Raw genomic sequence first — 16,795 nt, forward strand, 5'->3', positions numbered from 1 at the left:
AAAGTCCTGTTGTACCCCAAACCGGTTTTCATTAGCTGACAAACATACAACAATTTATAGTGATGCATTTTAAGGGCTTCCTGCAGCCATGAACATTATAATTTACTTAAGACATAACATATTTGCATAAGATGTTACCTAGCAAAAAACCAGACACTGGGAAACATAGAATCAAAACAGTTTATTTTTTTATTTTTATTTTCTTAAGATTTCTACATAAGTGAGAGAGAGAGAGAGAGAGGGAATGAGTTGGGGGGAGGGGCAGAGAGAGAAGCATCCTCCCCTTTGGGTAGGGAGCCTGATGCGGGGCTCCATCCCAAGACCCTGAACTCATGATCTGAGCTTCCCAGGACCCTGGGATCATGACCTGAACCTCCTAGGGCCCTGGGATCATGACCAGAGCTGAAGGCAGATGCTTAAATGACTTGAGCCACCCAGGCACTCCATGAAGACAGTTTTGAAACATGGAGTTGGGGCAATTTTGGGACTGTGAGTGCTGGCTTCTGGGGAGCAGAGGAATCGTCCCACTAGAAGTCACAGTACTTCATCCATCCTGGGTTTTCAGCATTTGGTAAATGTTTTCCAAGTTGTTTTTGCTTAACATCAACTCTTTAAGTAGCAATAGACCAATAATTCCTTGTTTCCGTTCATACGTCTGAGGAAAACATTGTGTTTCCCCTAGAAATGTTAATACCATGAAAAACATTTTCTATGTGCTACAAAGGTGTAGAAATGAATTTTTTTCTTGATGTCTTTGTTAACTCCTGGGGGAAATTACTTTTAAAGGACTCAAACATTATGTTTAGACTTTCCATATGTCAGGATTGAAAATGCTTCCAAAGAAATAGTATTTGGGGTCTTTTTTGCTTGCATTATTTTATATTTAATATCTGGTGTTTAGAAGCATAATGCCTAATTTCACTCCCACAGGCTCCTTTATTTCATACTGATCTAATCTTCTGTGTCTCAGCTTCTTGCATTTAGTTTCTACTTCTATTTTTTCATCTGCATCAGTTCACGTCTAAGTGAACTCTGACATTTATGGTGCTGTTCATTTTTCATACCACAATGCACTAACGATTTCTTTTTACTAGGCAGTATGCACTGAAATTGCCACCTGATTATCTTTTGTCTCTTGCAACTGTGTAGTTGGGTTACTTGTAGGTCTATGTATTGAGATTTTTAATCGGTCTTGATGTGGTCCATTAATCATTTGATACATTTATAAGAGGCTTCTTTTATTTGCCTAGTGCATAGACTAAATATTTTAAGATGTACCCTTTCTGTGTCATTTTTTTTTAAAGATTTTATTTATTTATTTGAGAGAGAGAGAGAATGAGAGAGAACACATGAGAGGGGGGAGGGTCACAGGGAGAAGCAGACTCCCTGCTGAGCAGGGAGCCCGATGTGGGACTCGATCCAGGGACTCCAGGATCATGACCTGAGCTGAAGGCAGTCGCTTAACCAACTGAGCCACCCAGGCGCCCCCTTTCTGTGTCATCTTAACAGATGTTCTGTCAATTTTCTTTAGTTCTTTTAACGTCTATTTAAGCCAAGAACACAACTGCCCACAAATTAATTTCCTTCCCTAGACTGCCTGAACAAATGATAAAATGAAAAAGAAACAGCTTCAATGAAAGGTGTGAATCACAGCACGGGGCACTTAGATGAAAGGGCCTATAGTTACCAATGATGTAAATAAAAATGCTTTTTTGTATGAGGCAGCACAGTCATGGGTTTTGTAAAATCCACCAGAAGGGTGGATTTTAATAAAATGGCAAAACGCTTCATCTAAGCATGTGGTGTGTTAGTATTGGAGGTGGGACTGACGGCCACCATTGTAAGTGAAAGGCCCAGAAATATCAAACTCATTATTTCTGTTGAATTCCTCCAGCCTGCACTACCTGCCTTTGTGATGCTTAGCTCTTCTGGGTTTTCTTCCCATTAGATCAAAATTTCTCCATTGATCTAGCAAATTGGTCATTTTACTGCTAGGAAAAAATATGAAATGTCTTTCCTATTTTTTGGTAGGATGTAGTCTTGGATTAAAAATATAATTTTTCTATGAGAACATATAAAATATAACAAAGCTACATATGAAATATAACAATGCCAGACATGGCTAGTTGTGAGTTTTAGTTACTATTAAAAAGTTGAAGTCAAATTTCCCAACAGTTGTGCCTTGACTAAATGACTTGCCATAACTACTACCTACTTTTGCTTTATAGCTCTTCTACTGTGTCATGAATCCATTTTTTAATGTAGAAATATTTTTGCTCACTTCAAATTATTCCTAGCAATTTAAAAATTTCGTGTAATGTCCAGAAAGAACATCACGCTGGGGGTTGAGTGGCCTAAATTCTCATCATGTCTCTGAGAGTTATTCAGTTCAACCTCCCCCAGCCCAAATTTCTTCATCTGTGGAACATGGAGCCTGAGCCTGCTGATCTGTGGGATATTTTCCACCTTGACTTTTCTAAGACTCTATTACAAATATCTTGCAGGCATTCCTGAGGGCTTTCATGAATTTTATGACCTTATAATTTATCTTTTACCATTGTTTAGCCTAGTGCCTTACTTAGAATTGAAGACTTTTAAAAGTCTTTATTACTTAAACACAATGTGAAAGCTGAAACAAATACAATTTGCCGAATATTATTTATTTTATCATGATTCTTGTAAATCCAGATGGTGAGGAAGAGCAACGAGGGGTAAGTACAAAGATCTAACAGCAAGGAGAAGAGGTCAGGTCATCTCATAGAGTTGTTTGGAAAATGCCATCACTTAGGCATTATTGCCCTTAAATAGTCATATAGATTTCTTTTTCATATTAATAAAAGAGTCATGAATAGATTGTATAACTGCATATGCATCTATTAGCTATTTACTATTTAAACAAATTCAACTGTAAAAGATCTGAAGGTTTGGAAATCTTGATCTAAATGTGAGTTTTCAAAAGGTATCATAGCACGTGTTATAGGAAACATTTTTTTGCTGAAATTAATAGAGCAACTGGTAACAAATTTTATGATGTGTATGAAAATTTGGAGGAAACAATTTTGTGAATTGTTCAAATACAATTTGTAGTTTTATATATGTCTATTGCAGTTAGTAAATAACATATGAAGCAGACTTCATAAGGTTTAGAAATAATTCCTTCCTACTAACTACTACTTTTCTGCTTTGCATATCAGCTATGTATATTTTTGGTTTCTTTGCAAGCAGGCACAAACATACACAAGCACTTATACATTCTTAATAGCTTTTGTGAAAATAATTGGAAACAAATTCTAATTAAGTAACACATTTAAACATATTTCCTTTTTTCCTTTACTATTAACAATTTTAGAGTAATTTTTAATTTTGATATAATTTTTCATTCTCTTTAGCTCCTCCGCAATTCACAATAATCCCCCGGGATCAAGTGGTGCTAGAAGGACATACTGTAGAATTTCTCTGTGAAGCTGAAGGGAACCCACCTCCAGTAATTGCCTGGACCAAAGCAGGTATTAGCATATCAAGTGATTGTGAAAAGAGATAAATACCTTCTTTATTATGAGGGGATAAAAAACAGTTTAATTATCATAGGTATATTGTGAACATGAAAACATCACACAAAATGTAATCTTTGAATTAACTATGTCATCATAATTTCTGTTATGTGTTAAGTTTCAACATTTGAATATGTGGCCTTCCTCAGATAATGTCTCTGGGACTCAGTTTCCGGATCTATTTTTTTTTTTTTAATTCTTTCATTCTCCCACGCCTCTCCTCTCTGGCAACCACCAGTTCATTCAGTTTCTTGAGATTTATTTATTTATTTATTTATTTATTTATTTATTTATTTATTTTAAAAGATTTTTATTTATTTTTCAGAGAGAGAGAGAGAGAGAGCACAAGCAGGGGGAGTGGCAGGCAGAGAGAGATGCAGACTCTCTGCTGAGCAAGGAGCCCATTGCGGGACTCGATCCCAGGACCCTGGGATCATGACCTGAGCCGGAGGCAGTGGCTTAAATGACCGAGCCACCCAGGTGTCTTAGTTTCTTGATTTTTAAAATAAAATTATTGGACAGTTAGTGGTTTTAAATATTTTTTAAAGTGGCAGAATTCTCTTTTTGTACAAAGTGAAATCGTAAGTGCAGTTAAACCAACCATAAGTAAAACTCTAGCATGTTAAGTGGGTAAAAGAGAGCTACTTTTGGTGAGAGGGTGCGGTGCTTGGGTGGCTCAGTAGGTTAAGTATCTGCCTTAGGCTCAGGTCATGATCCCAGGGTCCTGGGATCAAGCCCCACCTCAGGCTCCCTGCTCAGTGGGGAGTCTGTTTCTCCCTCTCCCTCTGCCCCTCCACCCACTTGTGTGTGCTCTCTCTCAAATAAACATTTATTTATTTATTATTATTAAGTATTTATTTAAAAATATAATATTTATTTATTTATATTAAGTTATTTATTTTATTTATTTATAAGTATTTTTATTTATTAATAAGCATAAAATAAATATTTATTTATTAGTAAATAATTATTTATTTGCAAGAGAGAGCGCATAAGAGAGCATGAGTGGGGGGAGGGACAGAGGGAGAGATCTTTAAGCAGACTCCCTGCTGAGCATGGAGCCCTACATGGACTGGATCTCACCAACTCATGAGATCATGACCTGAGCCAAAACCAAGAGTTGCTGGCTTAACTGACTGAGCCATCCAGGTGCCCAGAGAGCTGCTGTCTTTTACGTGTTGGGGGGGATGTGGGGTGAACCTGAGGGGCTGGGCACTTCCAGTGATCCCTGGGGTGTTAGAGATTAAGGTCTACACTCTGAGATGAGAGCCCCTCTAAGATTTCTCTGGTCTTGGAATTGCTAACTTTTATATTAGTTCAGGTAACTAGGTTAAATTCTAAGCACATCAACATTTGTGAACTTCTTCTGGCTAAAATTTTTGCTCTCATCTTTATAAGAGTAGAGTGGGTAGGAGGTGAACTTTGAAGCTGTAAAGCCAAGATTCACATCTCCCTCCTTCATTTACTAGTTTCATGACCTTGGGCAAGTAAGTTAACTGTGGTTTTACTGGAGTTACTTTATATATGCTGGGAGTGATTTGGGGATTCTTTTGAATGTATTTATACTCATAAACATTTAGAAGAGTATTTGGCTCATTTGTGTACATGGTCAATAAAGTTGACTATTTACAAAGGCAAATCATTTTTAAAAATTTATTATTTATTTTAAAATTTATTATCCATTTTTTATTTATCATTTATTTGTTAACAATAAAGGTTGACTATTTACTTTTGACAGTAACATATTGTTACTGAAATAGTTGAGAATGACAATCCATTAACTTGTTAATGGCCACAAGGAGTGTAAACTCAGTATAAGCTCAGAGGTGATAAAGTGCAATGTTGGCTGGGTGGGATTGATCATGAGGATTAGCAGCCTGAGTGTCACAAAAACCACCATTATTGAGATTCTGTCTCAGCACCTTAAATGTTGTAATTCCATAATGTTTTTATATTACAAATATTACATACATGTGACAAACAAATGTGATAAAGTTATTTGAAAATCGTATTTAGTAATCATTTTGGGGGGTAATCTAAAACTGTTATTAAAAATAACAGTTATTAAAAATAAAAAACTGTTATTAAAAATAAAAACTGTTATTAAAAATAAAAAAATGCAAAAACAATTCTTCTCCTATCCAAATATTGTCTTGTTTTCACTCCATTAAGTAAAAAGTGGGGGTGATGAGGCTATAGAAGTAGGTGTGGTTGGTTAGCCTGTGTAATGCCTCACATGCCCCCTTAGGCATTTTATAGCTTGTTCTAAGAGTAATAGGAAGCAAGGGTAATGTTGGAATAAGGTTAGTTTTGAAATTTGCACTCTAACTATGGAAAATAAAACTGAGGGGGCAAACATGAAGGTGGAGGAATTCATTAAGGGAGCTGACCAGTTCTCCTGCTGGGGGCTGGTCAAGGGGTGTGCCCCATTTCCCAGATGCAGTGTTAGGAGGAGTGCTCCCAGTATTGTGACACGGAGGATTTCCAGAGAGATCCCAACCTTTACCCACCCCCAGAATATCACACAGTAATAGCTGTCAGCTCCTTGAGCCATAACAATGCCAAAGAAAGTATTTTCTTTCCCTCTTTGCAGGAGGGCAACTCCCTCAGGAAGGTCTGCATACAGTTCTCTCCTCTGGAACTTTGAGAATTGACCATGCGGCACATCATGACCAAGGCCAATATGAATGTCAGGCAGTAAGTCCATTGGGAGTGAAAAAAGCGTCTGTCCAGCTGACTGTAAAACCCAAAGGTAATGTGTGCTGTGACTGGGTTTACACACCTGAAGAGTGCCTCTTTATGTGTCTTACACACATCCCCGGGGTCTTTATTAATTAGTTATTTTTTATTTTATAGGATCTAAGAAATTGCAAATTTTACAACTTTCTTTCAATCAGTCTTTTTTTTTCAAACTTGAGGATTTTATTTCTATTAATACTAATTATTAATGTTTCTTCCCAAAATATCATTTTGTGTTTTCTTACATTTTTTGCAAAGCTAGTTAATTAGCCCTACCTGCAGAGACTAGCTCACAAAAATATACATTTCTCATACCTGATGGTCTGAATTTTGATCTTATATTGATGTATCATTTATGCTCAGGGTTATTGGGAATATACTGCAGACACTTTGCTCCAGACTCATCATGAAATACAGTACTTTGGTTTATCATAAATAATAATATTCTAGTATGAGGTTGGGTTATTAGTCCATAATTTATCATTAATTGGCATGTAAAAAAAAGAAAACCCAAGGCTTAAAATTTTTTTTTTAAAGATTTTATTTATTTATTTGGCAGAGAGAGACACAGTGAGAGGGAACACAAGCAGGGGGAGTGGGAGAGGGAGAAGCAGGCTTCCCACCGAGCAGGGAGCCCGATGTGGGGCTCGATCCCAGGACCCTGGGATTATGATCTGAGCCGAAGGCAGACGCTTAACGACTGAGCCACCCAGGCGCCCCTCAAGGCTTAAATTTTTAAAGATAGTTCCAATGTAAGGATTAAAAATGGTTGTTATTAAGTATTCTTGAAATTTCTTCTTAGTGGTTTATGTTGAAATGGAGAACCTAAGTTATATATATATAGTGCCTAAACTGCATTTTTAGCATTGTTTTACATTTAATTTCCTAGGTTTCTCCATAAATTTGCTATAATTTATTTTGATGTAGTAGATCTAAATTCAGAGGTAACACATATTTAGATAAGGTTGGCCAGATGTAGCAATATAAATATTAAAAGAAATATTAATAATGTTGAAATGTTCAATGATGCTGAGACATAGACATAAGATTATACTGAACTAATATCTATGTACAATCTAGTATTGATTCCTTTCTCACTATATTTTCAACATATCAAGTGCTTATTATTATTTATTTGATGGAAGTTAAGGTTCTATGAAGAGGAAAAAGAATATTAAGGAGAGTAGTCAAGTAGCAGCTGAAATGCATGGGAAGATTTGAAAAAAACTATTGAAAGATGCCTTTAGAAAACCCCATTTCTTTGGTTCATTCTTTCTAAGAGGAAATGCTGAAATCTGCTCTGCAGAATGTTAAAATTACTTTTGAATTGTTTTTCAACTAATTCAACTAATTTAAAAATCAGAAGGTTTTTACATTAATATCTTTTTATTTTAAAGATTTATTTATTTATTTGAAAGAGACAGAGATAGTGTGAGAGAGAGTGTGTTTGGGGGTGCAGAGGGAAAGAGAGAGAGAGAGAAACTCAAGCAGACTCTGATTTGGGGCTTGATTTCATGACCCTGAGATCATGACCTGAGCCAAAACCAAGAGTCAGATGCTCAGCCAACTGTACCACCTAGGCACCCCTACATTAATATCTTTTTAAAAAGAAGGACATATTAAATCAACACATTGTAGTCAAATAAAATATAGCATGAAGTTAATGGTCTTAGTTTTGTCCTCTTTTTGCTCCATTATTACATCCTTCCACCAATGTCTCCCACTGACCGTCTAGATCTCAATTTGGAAGCATGCTTCAACCCAAGGAGGGTTCCTTTTCTCCACTCTGTAAGATATTTTAAGATGCCACTGTTGAAATTAATATTAGAATATACCATTTAATCTAATAGTTGACACATGTGGAGGAATTTGATAAATTTATCAAATATACATAGCTAAGAAAATATTATCAATAGACAGAAATGTAGAAACAAACAAGTTTTCTTTTTTAGCAAACAGAGAGCCCTACATGTTGAACAGAAACTATGTGAATGGAGTGGGGAAGAGGGCCATAGAGAGGAAAGGGTTGGGATGGTTGGTTGAGTTAGAATGTATCAGATCTTAACTATAGGCCATGGAAGTTTCCAATTGTTGGCCAGATATATTATGTGGGATATTAATCAGCCCAAAATGAATAGGCAAATGTTGAAGTGAAGAAACTCTAAAAATAAGAAACCGTTAAATCTGTAACATAGCCAAGTGATGTGTGAGGTGACCTGGACATCCATGACAGAGGGAATGGAAGAGTTAATGAATTCAAGTGAACATATAACAGGTGGAACCATTTTATCTCTGAAATTATTAAAAATATTTTTTTACCAGTACCCCTGACAATATTTTGCAGGCCCCATTTTGTTTGTATTGAAGTGTTTCTCAAAGTGTGTTCGTGGATTGTCAGTGGAGAAAATTTCCAAGACCCTTTCAAGGGGGTTTTTAGGTTAAAACTATTTCATAATAATATCAAGATCTTATTTGCCTTTTTTACTAGATTGACATTTGCCCTGATGGTACCAAGATAATGTTGGATAAAAGTGCTGGAGCCTTAACATGAACCAAAGCAGTGGTACCAAACTGTATTAGTAATTCATATATTCTTTCCTTGTAATGGGAAAAAGAAAGTAATTTTATTTACAATGTTACTGATAAAACAGGGGGAAAAATACTACTTTTATTAAATCTTGGCCCTCTAGAAGATGCTTCATGAAAGAAATTGGCAAAAGAAGCTATCAATTGTCAAATTTTGATGTAGTATCATAGATTTTTCACAATTATCTGAAAAAACTTTTAAAATATCCCTACGTTTTGCAAATACTTATCTTTCTGAGGCCATATTTTATTCATATACTTCAACTAAAATGACTAATTGCAAGAGATTGAACTCAAAGCAGTTATTCAATTATTGAGATTTGCAGAAGTGTAGAACAATATGCTACTCCACTCACTACTTTTATTTTTGGAAAATTAATTAATGTTCATAAAATTGTGTTATTTATCTGAAAATTGTATGAGTTTATAACTAATTTTTGAATAAGTAAATTTTAAAGTTCTCAGATTTAATTTCTAATATGGTGAACATAGCTACATATAACCAACATAAATAAAAGCTCTTTGAGCTTCTCAATAATTTTTAAGTGTAGTATTCCTGAGGTTAATGTGTTTTAGTAACATTCATTTGTTGGATCTTCTTTGCCTGATTTCTAGATCTTTCATTTTTCTTTTTAATCTCTTTAAACTCTTTGTTGCCACATCATTTTACTTGCCTTTCTCATGTCTACCCTTTATGTCCCTTGCTGTGTTATGAACAGTGTGTATTCACTTCAGAGATGCTTCTAACTTTTAGCTATGCAATAGTTTTATTTTTTCCACTAATATTTTGCTCAAGTATATGCAAATATATATATAAACATTGGATGAAACTAGTAATTTTATAGAAACATATATTAATGAAAACTAATTCCAGAAGAGATAGAAATATAAACAGAATATAGTAGGGGAGAAAAACGTTGCCAAAGATCACAGCAGTGCAGATACCCAGCTGTTACTCTTTGGCATAGCTGAATAGACTATTAATTATTCTGAATATTAAACTTGCAAAAGAGATCTCTCCAGTAAGAGCATGTGGCCATGTGGTTTCCCAAGGAAAACCATCACATCTATAAGTAACAAAAATTCTAATGCTATTTACGTTGTTTCAGGAATTAGAAAATAATAAACATGCTAAAAATATTTTTAGTAAAACAAACGTAAGCTTGATAACAAAATCCTAAGAGTTGATTAAAATATATAAAGGAAAAACTATCTTGCACATCTATGCAAAATATCCAATAATGTAAATAAATAAATGTAGTTATAAGTCATAAAGAATCCAGTAGCACATGAAAAAATATTAGTCCATAATTAAATGGTTTTTATTGCAGAAAGTCAAAGATAGTGTAATAATAGGAAAGCTATTAATATATTTTATCATATTAATGGATTTCAGAAGAAAAATCAGGATTCTTTCCATAGATGCTAAAAAGACATTTAATAAAATTCAACATTTATTCTCATTAGAAATGCTCAGTTAACATAGGTCTGAACAAACATTTCTTCAACATGATAAAATAGATTTACATTCCTGGATTTTTTGCATAGGCATACAAATAGTTTTCCTTTCATATATTTTAATGATTTTTTAGGATTTGTTATAAATTACACTTGCTTTACTGAACTCATTAGCCAGAATCCTGCTTAATAGAGAAATGGTATAAATAGTTTCACTAAAGAAAAGATTTCTGTTGTCATTACTATCACTTGATATAGATTTGGAGAGGCAAATTATTACAATTAGCCAAGAGACATAAGAAAGAATAACCAGGAAAATTCTGAGAGAGAACCATAATTAAAGAGGACTTATCATACTGAATTGTAAAATATATAATAAAGTTACATAAATTAAAACTACCCAGATAGTACATTAAGACAAAATATATAATCTACAAATTGATTCTCTTTCATATGGGAATGCCATATATGAAAAAGATGGCATTTCCTTTGAGTGAAGAAAAGGTAACAATTTAATAACCTTTGGGAATAACTAGGTAGACATATGAAAAATAGCACTGTGTGCATATGATGCACATTTTGTTCTGGAGATGTCTTTCTAGTCAGGAAGTGTATGTGACTGGCCCTTCTTGAGATCTGTGTCATAGCCTCTTCCACACACATCTCTACTGATCTTCTCTGCTTTAGGTAGCCCTCCCTCCAACTTTTTTGGTGGAGTGGGCTTTAGTGCTTCCTTAATTTTACTGAAAATGAATCTGGTAGTTTTATAAGCAAAACTAGCAGTATGTTTCTGATTTTCATCCTCCCTGTTGCTGTTGGATCATTTTTTTGGATAAAAACTGGAAATGCCACCCTTATGCTCCCACCAGGCTCCATTTCTTGTTTTCAATATTTAAGTCTAACAATCTATATGCAATTCTTTTCCTGGCCTTCTCTCAGTGCAGGCTGGAGCAGGTGACTCTAGTAGATGGGGTGTCCATCTAAGTGTAGGGACTGGGAAAGGGCAAGGTTTATTTTTTTGTACACTTTCTTCTTTTTAATCTTTCAATTCTTCCTACCTAGTGATAGCCTAGAAGGAATGGAGAGGAAGGGACTGGTTCACTAATGGGAAGCCAATGGCAAGGTGACCCTCTCTTTATTGTTGCTATGAGGTCTTGTCTGGTCATAAGGGGCCTATGCATGGCTAGTTCTCCAGCATTATATGAGTTTTATTCAGAGGCCATATCGAGGTTCCCCTACTGCTCATTTCCCTGGTATGGGAGACCAAGCTCCATCCAGCTTGTGGCCTTTTAGCCAATTGTTTCTTCTCACAGCTGGTTATTCTACAGCTTCTGCTGATACAGTTTCCTCACTCAATGGGTAGTTCACAATAGTGGTATTATTGGTTAGAGAGGAAAGGCAAATCACCTATATCAATTAAATTAACAACAGGTTTCATATCAGGAGCAATAGAAGCCACAAGAAGCTGGAATCAAAACTTCAAAGTGGGGGTTCCTGGGTGGCTCAGTCGGTTAAGTGTCTGCTTTTGGCTCAGGTCCTGATCCCAGGGTCCTGGGATCAAGCCCTGCATTGGGCTCCCTGGTCAGCGGGGAGCCTGCTTCTCCCTCTGCCCCTTCCCCTGTTTGTGCTCTCTATCAATAAAATCTTTAAACAAAAAACTTCAAAATGTCTCAAGAAAACAGTAAATATGGTATTGTATAACTATCGATCTTTTAAGAACAAGGGCTTAATAAAGATATTTTCAGTAAACTGAGAACGTTTGCCAACTATAATACTACTTTAAGGAAATTTTTAAAGGAAATTCCTAAAGAAAAGAAAGATCTTGAAAGACTGATTGATATTCAAAAAAGAATGCAAAGGTGAACAAAGAAACTGCTGAACATGTAGGGAATATTAAAATATTTTCTGTATCAAATAATAATAATAATTGCTATGATGTGGCACTGAATAAAAATCACATAATTAAACATTACCTAACAATGGAATATCAGTTAGGAAAGTGATTATTGGTATTAGAGTAATATAATATTCTTATATACCTGGCAAAATATCAGGGGTAGGTAGCAAAAAATAAAAACTATAATAAAACAAACAAACAAACAAAAACTATGGTAATAAGTTTCAAATCAGAAACATGAAAAAGATGGAGTTAGAAATTATTTAAATAAAAGATAAGAAAATAATAAAAAATTGGCAGTTATTTTGTAGACAGATTCTGTAAATGTCTAAGATCAGTTCAGCCTTATACAAACTATTATAGAGAATAGAACAGGGAATAGTTCCCAACTTTAACTAATAAAGAATATTATGAGAAAAAAAGTTCAGAATAATCTCTATAGAAAATATTGGCCAACTGAATCCAATGACATTAATAGATTAATGGAGGACAAATTATGATTTTAATAAATAGAGGTAGACAAAACATTTGATTAAATTTATCATCTATTTGTTATTAAGAAATGAACTTAGCAATACAGAAATAAACAACTAAAATGTTTTCTAAAAAAATACTTTTTATAGGTAATGTAGGTAACATTTTTGAAAATGATGTTTTTCAAGATAAAATGTCAGAAATATTTCCTTTGGGAGTAGAAAGAAGATTACTTTTACTCAACACCATAATGGAAAAAGAAAAGAAATGAAAACAAATGTTATGAATTTAGAAAGAATGTATACAATTTTATTATTTATACGTAATAGAATTTTCCTCATACATAATTCAGAAACATTTACAAATATACAATCAGAAATAATAAGAGTTTAGCAAGATTATTAGTTGACATTAATAAGTAAAAATACTACTTGTATTTGTACACATGTAATTCTACATGTCAGCAACAAATAGAATACCTAATTTTATTTTTAAAATAATACTTCTTAAAATAGAAAGTATAAATTAGTTAAAAATAAATCTAACAATATATTTTATTGACTGTACATACAATATTGTACTGCATATCTGTAGAACTTCTTCACCTTGCTTAACTGAAACTTTATAACATTTGATTAGTAACTAATAATTTTTAAGAAGGTAAATATATGGTAAGTGTTCTTACCCCAATAAAATGAAATTTAAAACATAAATATAAAAATAATAAATAAATAATAAATAAAAACAGATAAATAAATCTAACAAAAGATGTGCAAGAACTTGTAGGAAAGAATACTGTTGGAAGAAATTGAAAAGACGAATCCTCCTGTAAAGATGTTAGCCTTTCCAATATTGATTTGTAGATCAGTGCAATTCTGGTGAAAATCCTAGAAGGCTTTTTGGTAGAAAATGAAAGGTTGATTAAAACTGCATATGAATGAACAAAGATTTAAGAAAGACTAAGATAGGAACCCGGGGCAGAGCAAGATGGCAGAGGAGTAGGAGACCTGGATTTCGTCTCCTCTCAGGAATTCAGCTGGATAGGGATCAAACCATTCTGAACAACTACAAACTCAACAGGAGATCTAAGAAAAGAATAGCAACAACTCTCTCATCAGAAAAGCGACCACTTTCTGGAAGGTAGGACGTTCGGAGAAGTGAACCTGAGGCGATATTCTGGAGGATAGATGGTGGGGGAGGGGCCTCTGTGGGCCGCTACTGGCAAGTGATAGAGCCACAGAGCACAAAATTGGAACATTTAAAAGTCTGCTCCGCTGAGGGACGTCACTCTGGTGGCTAAGCGGGGGGTGGAATCCTCGCGGGACAGTGTGGTCTCAGGACCCTTGGGGTCACAGAAAGACTGGGGCTGCCTGAGTGCAGCAGAGCTCCCAGGTATCGGAGCGGGGAAGCCGGCTGCAGAGGCGGAGCCCAGGCGCGGGCTCTCAGCTTGGGGTTGCCATAAACCGTGATCCGCCGCACAGTCGGGCCACTGCTCCTCCAGCAGGGACCCAACAAGCGGCAGATCCGGGGAGACTCCCCTTCCTCCCCCAGGAGGAGTGGCGCGGGAGAGCACCACAGGAATCTGCTGGGTTTGGAGACCCCACACGGGGTCGGGTGCCAGAGATAGAAACACGTGGTCACAGGCCGGGTGAGCACGGAGTGCGGCTGGAGACCAGGGAGACAGGAGTGACTGACGGCTTTTCTCTGGGGGCTCACTGAGGAGCAGGGCTCTGAGTTCTTGGCTCCTCTGGGGCGGAGATTGGGAGGCCACCATTTTCACTCTCGGCCTCCAAAGCTGTATGGAAAGCTCGTAGGGAACAAAAACTCTGGAGAGCAAACCGGAGCATATTATTTAGCCCGGACCGGGCAAGGGCGGGGCAATTCTGCCTCTGGCAAAGAAATTTGGGAACCATGGCAACAGGTCCCTCCCAAGAAGATCAGCGAGAACAGACAGCCAGACCAAGTTTACCGATCAATGAGAATGGCAGAACTCCAGCGCTAGGGGAACACTGCACATAGAATTCATGGCTTTTTTACCATGATTCTTTAGTCTTTCAAAGTTAATTTTTTTTTAACTGTCTTTTTTTTTTTTTTCAATTTTTCTTTTTCCCTTTTTCAACCAACATCTTATCAATCCCTTTTTTAAAAAACATTTTTATTTTTCATTTTTAGAGTCATATTCTATCCCTTCATAGTAGTTACCCGTATTTTTGGCATATATATATAAGTTGTTTTCTCTTTAAAATTTTGAGATAGTTTCTTCTAACAGATCAAAATATACCCTAAATCTCTAGTGTATGTTTTTTTTCTACTCCTCTGCCTGATCACATTCTCTCCCTTTTTTTCTTCTTTTTTTTAAATCCTCTTCTTTCTTTTTTCAAACAACTTCTTATCAATTCCTTTTATAAATTTTTTTATAATTTCCATCTTTACAGTCATCTTCCATCCCTTCATCATATCAACCCTTATTTTTGTACATATATAAGTTTTCTTTATTTTATTTATTTATTTTTAAAGATTTTATTTATTTATTTGAGAGAGAGAATGAGAGAGAGAGAGCATGAGAGGGGAGCATCAGAGGGAGAAGCAGACTCCCTGCCGAGCAGGGAGCCCAATGCAGGACTCGATCCTGGAACTCCAGGATCATGACCTGAGCCGAAGGCAGTCGCTTAACCAACTGAGCCACCCAGGCACCCTAAGTTTTTCTTTCTTTAAAATTTTGGGAGGCATTTTCTTCTAACAGACCAAAATACACACAAAATCTAGTGTGTGGCACTGATCTATATACCAGCCTGATCATATTTGATCACATTCTAGTTTTTTGTTGTTTTGGTTTTTTTTGTTCTGTTTTTGTTTGTTTTTATCTTTATCTTTTTTTTCTTTTTATTTTTTCTCTCTTTCCCTTTCTTTTCCCACTGCTCAGGTCTTTTGAGATTTGTTTAGAGTATATTTTCTGGGGACATTGTTACTCTGCTAGCATTTTGTTCTCTCATTAATCTATTCTCCTCTGCACAAAATGACAAGACGGAAAAAATCACCTCAACAAAAAGAACAGGAGGTAGTACCGACTGCCAGGGACCTACTCAATACAGACATTAGTACGATGTCAGATCTAGAGTTCAGAATAATCACCTCAAAGATACTAGCTGGGCTTGAGAAAAGCATGGAAGTTATTAGAGAAACCCTTTCTGGAGAAGTAAAAGAACTAAAATCTAACCAAGTAGAAATCAAAAAGGCTATTAATGAGGTGCAATCAAATATGGGGGCACTAACTGCTAGGATAAATGAGGCAGAAGAGAGAATCAGTGATATAGAAGACCAAATGATGGAAAATAAAGAAGCTGAGAAAAAGAGAGATAAACAACTACTGGATCCCAAGGGCAGAATTCGAGAGATAAGCGATACCATAAGACGAAACAACATTAGAATAATTGGGATCCCAGAAGAAGAAAGAGATAGAGGGGCAGAAGGTAAAATGGAACAAATTATAGCAGAGAACTTCCCTAATTTGGGGAAGGAAACAGGCATCAAAATCCAGGAAGCACAGAGAACCCCTCTCAAAATCAATAAAAATAGGTCAACACCCCGACATCTAATAGTAAAACTTATGAGTCTCATAGACAAAGAGAAAAACCTGAAAGCAGCTCGGGAGAGATACGTAACCTACAATGGTAGAAACATTAGATTGGCAACAGACCTATCCACAGAGACCTGGCAGGCCAGAAAGGACTGGCAGGATATATTCAGAGCACTAAATGAGAAAAATATGCAGCCAAGAATACTCTATCCACTAGGCTGTCATTGAAAATTGAAGGAAAAATAAAAAGCTTCCAGGACAAACAAAAACTAAAGGAATTTGCAAACACAAAACCAGCCCTACAGGAGATCTTTTTTTTTAATTATTTTTATTTATTTATTTTTTTAAATTTTATTTATTTATTTGAGAGAGAGTATGAGATAGAGAGCATGAAAGGGGGTAGGGTCAGAGAGAGAAGCAGACTCCTTGCTGAGCAGGGAGCCCGACGTGGGACTCGATCCCGGGACTCCAGGATCATGACCTGAGCCGAAGGCAGTCGCTTAACCAACTGAG

General features: G+C 35.8%; 1 protein-coding gene across 7 annotated transcripts in view; it reads left to right on the forward strand.

The window, feature by feature from the left end:
- The window catches only part of PXDNL (peroxidasin like), a 509,349-nt gene that overhangs the window by 366,991 nt on the left and 125,563 nt on the right, over positions 1 to 16,795 (forward strand). For all 7 annotated transcript variants that reach the window (XM_064588349.1, XM_064588346.1, XM_064588351.1 and 4 more), the window contains 2 exons: positions 3,390 to 3,506; positions 6,145 to 6,303. In XM_064588349.1, coding sequence (XP_064444419.1) covers positions 3,390 to 3,506; positions 6,145 to 6,303 — 276 coding nt within the window. The remainder of the gene's footprint in view (positions 1 to 3,389; positions 3,507 to 6,144; positions 6,304 to 16,795) is intronic.

Source organism: Mirounga angustirostris, unplaced genomic scaffold, assembly GCF_029215605.1.
Source record: "Mirounga angustirostris isolate CCGP_5_RB_7025 unplaced genomic scaffold, mMirAng1.0.hap1 SCAF_4, whole genome shotgun sequence".
Classification (NCBI taxonomy): domain Eukaryota; kingdom Metazoa; phylum Chordata; class Mammalia; order Carnivora; family Phocidae; genus Mirounga; species Mirounga angustirostris.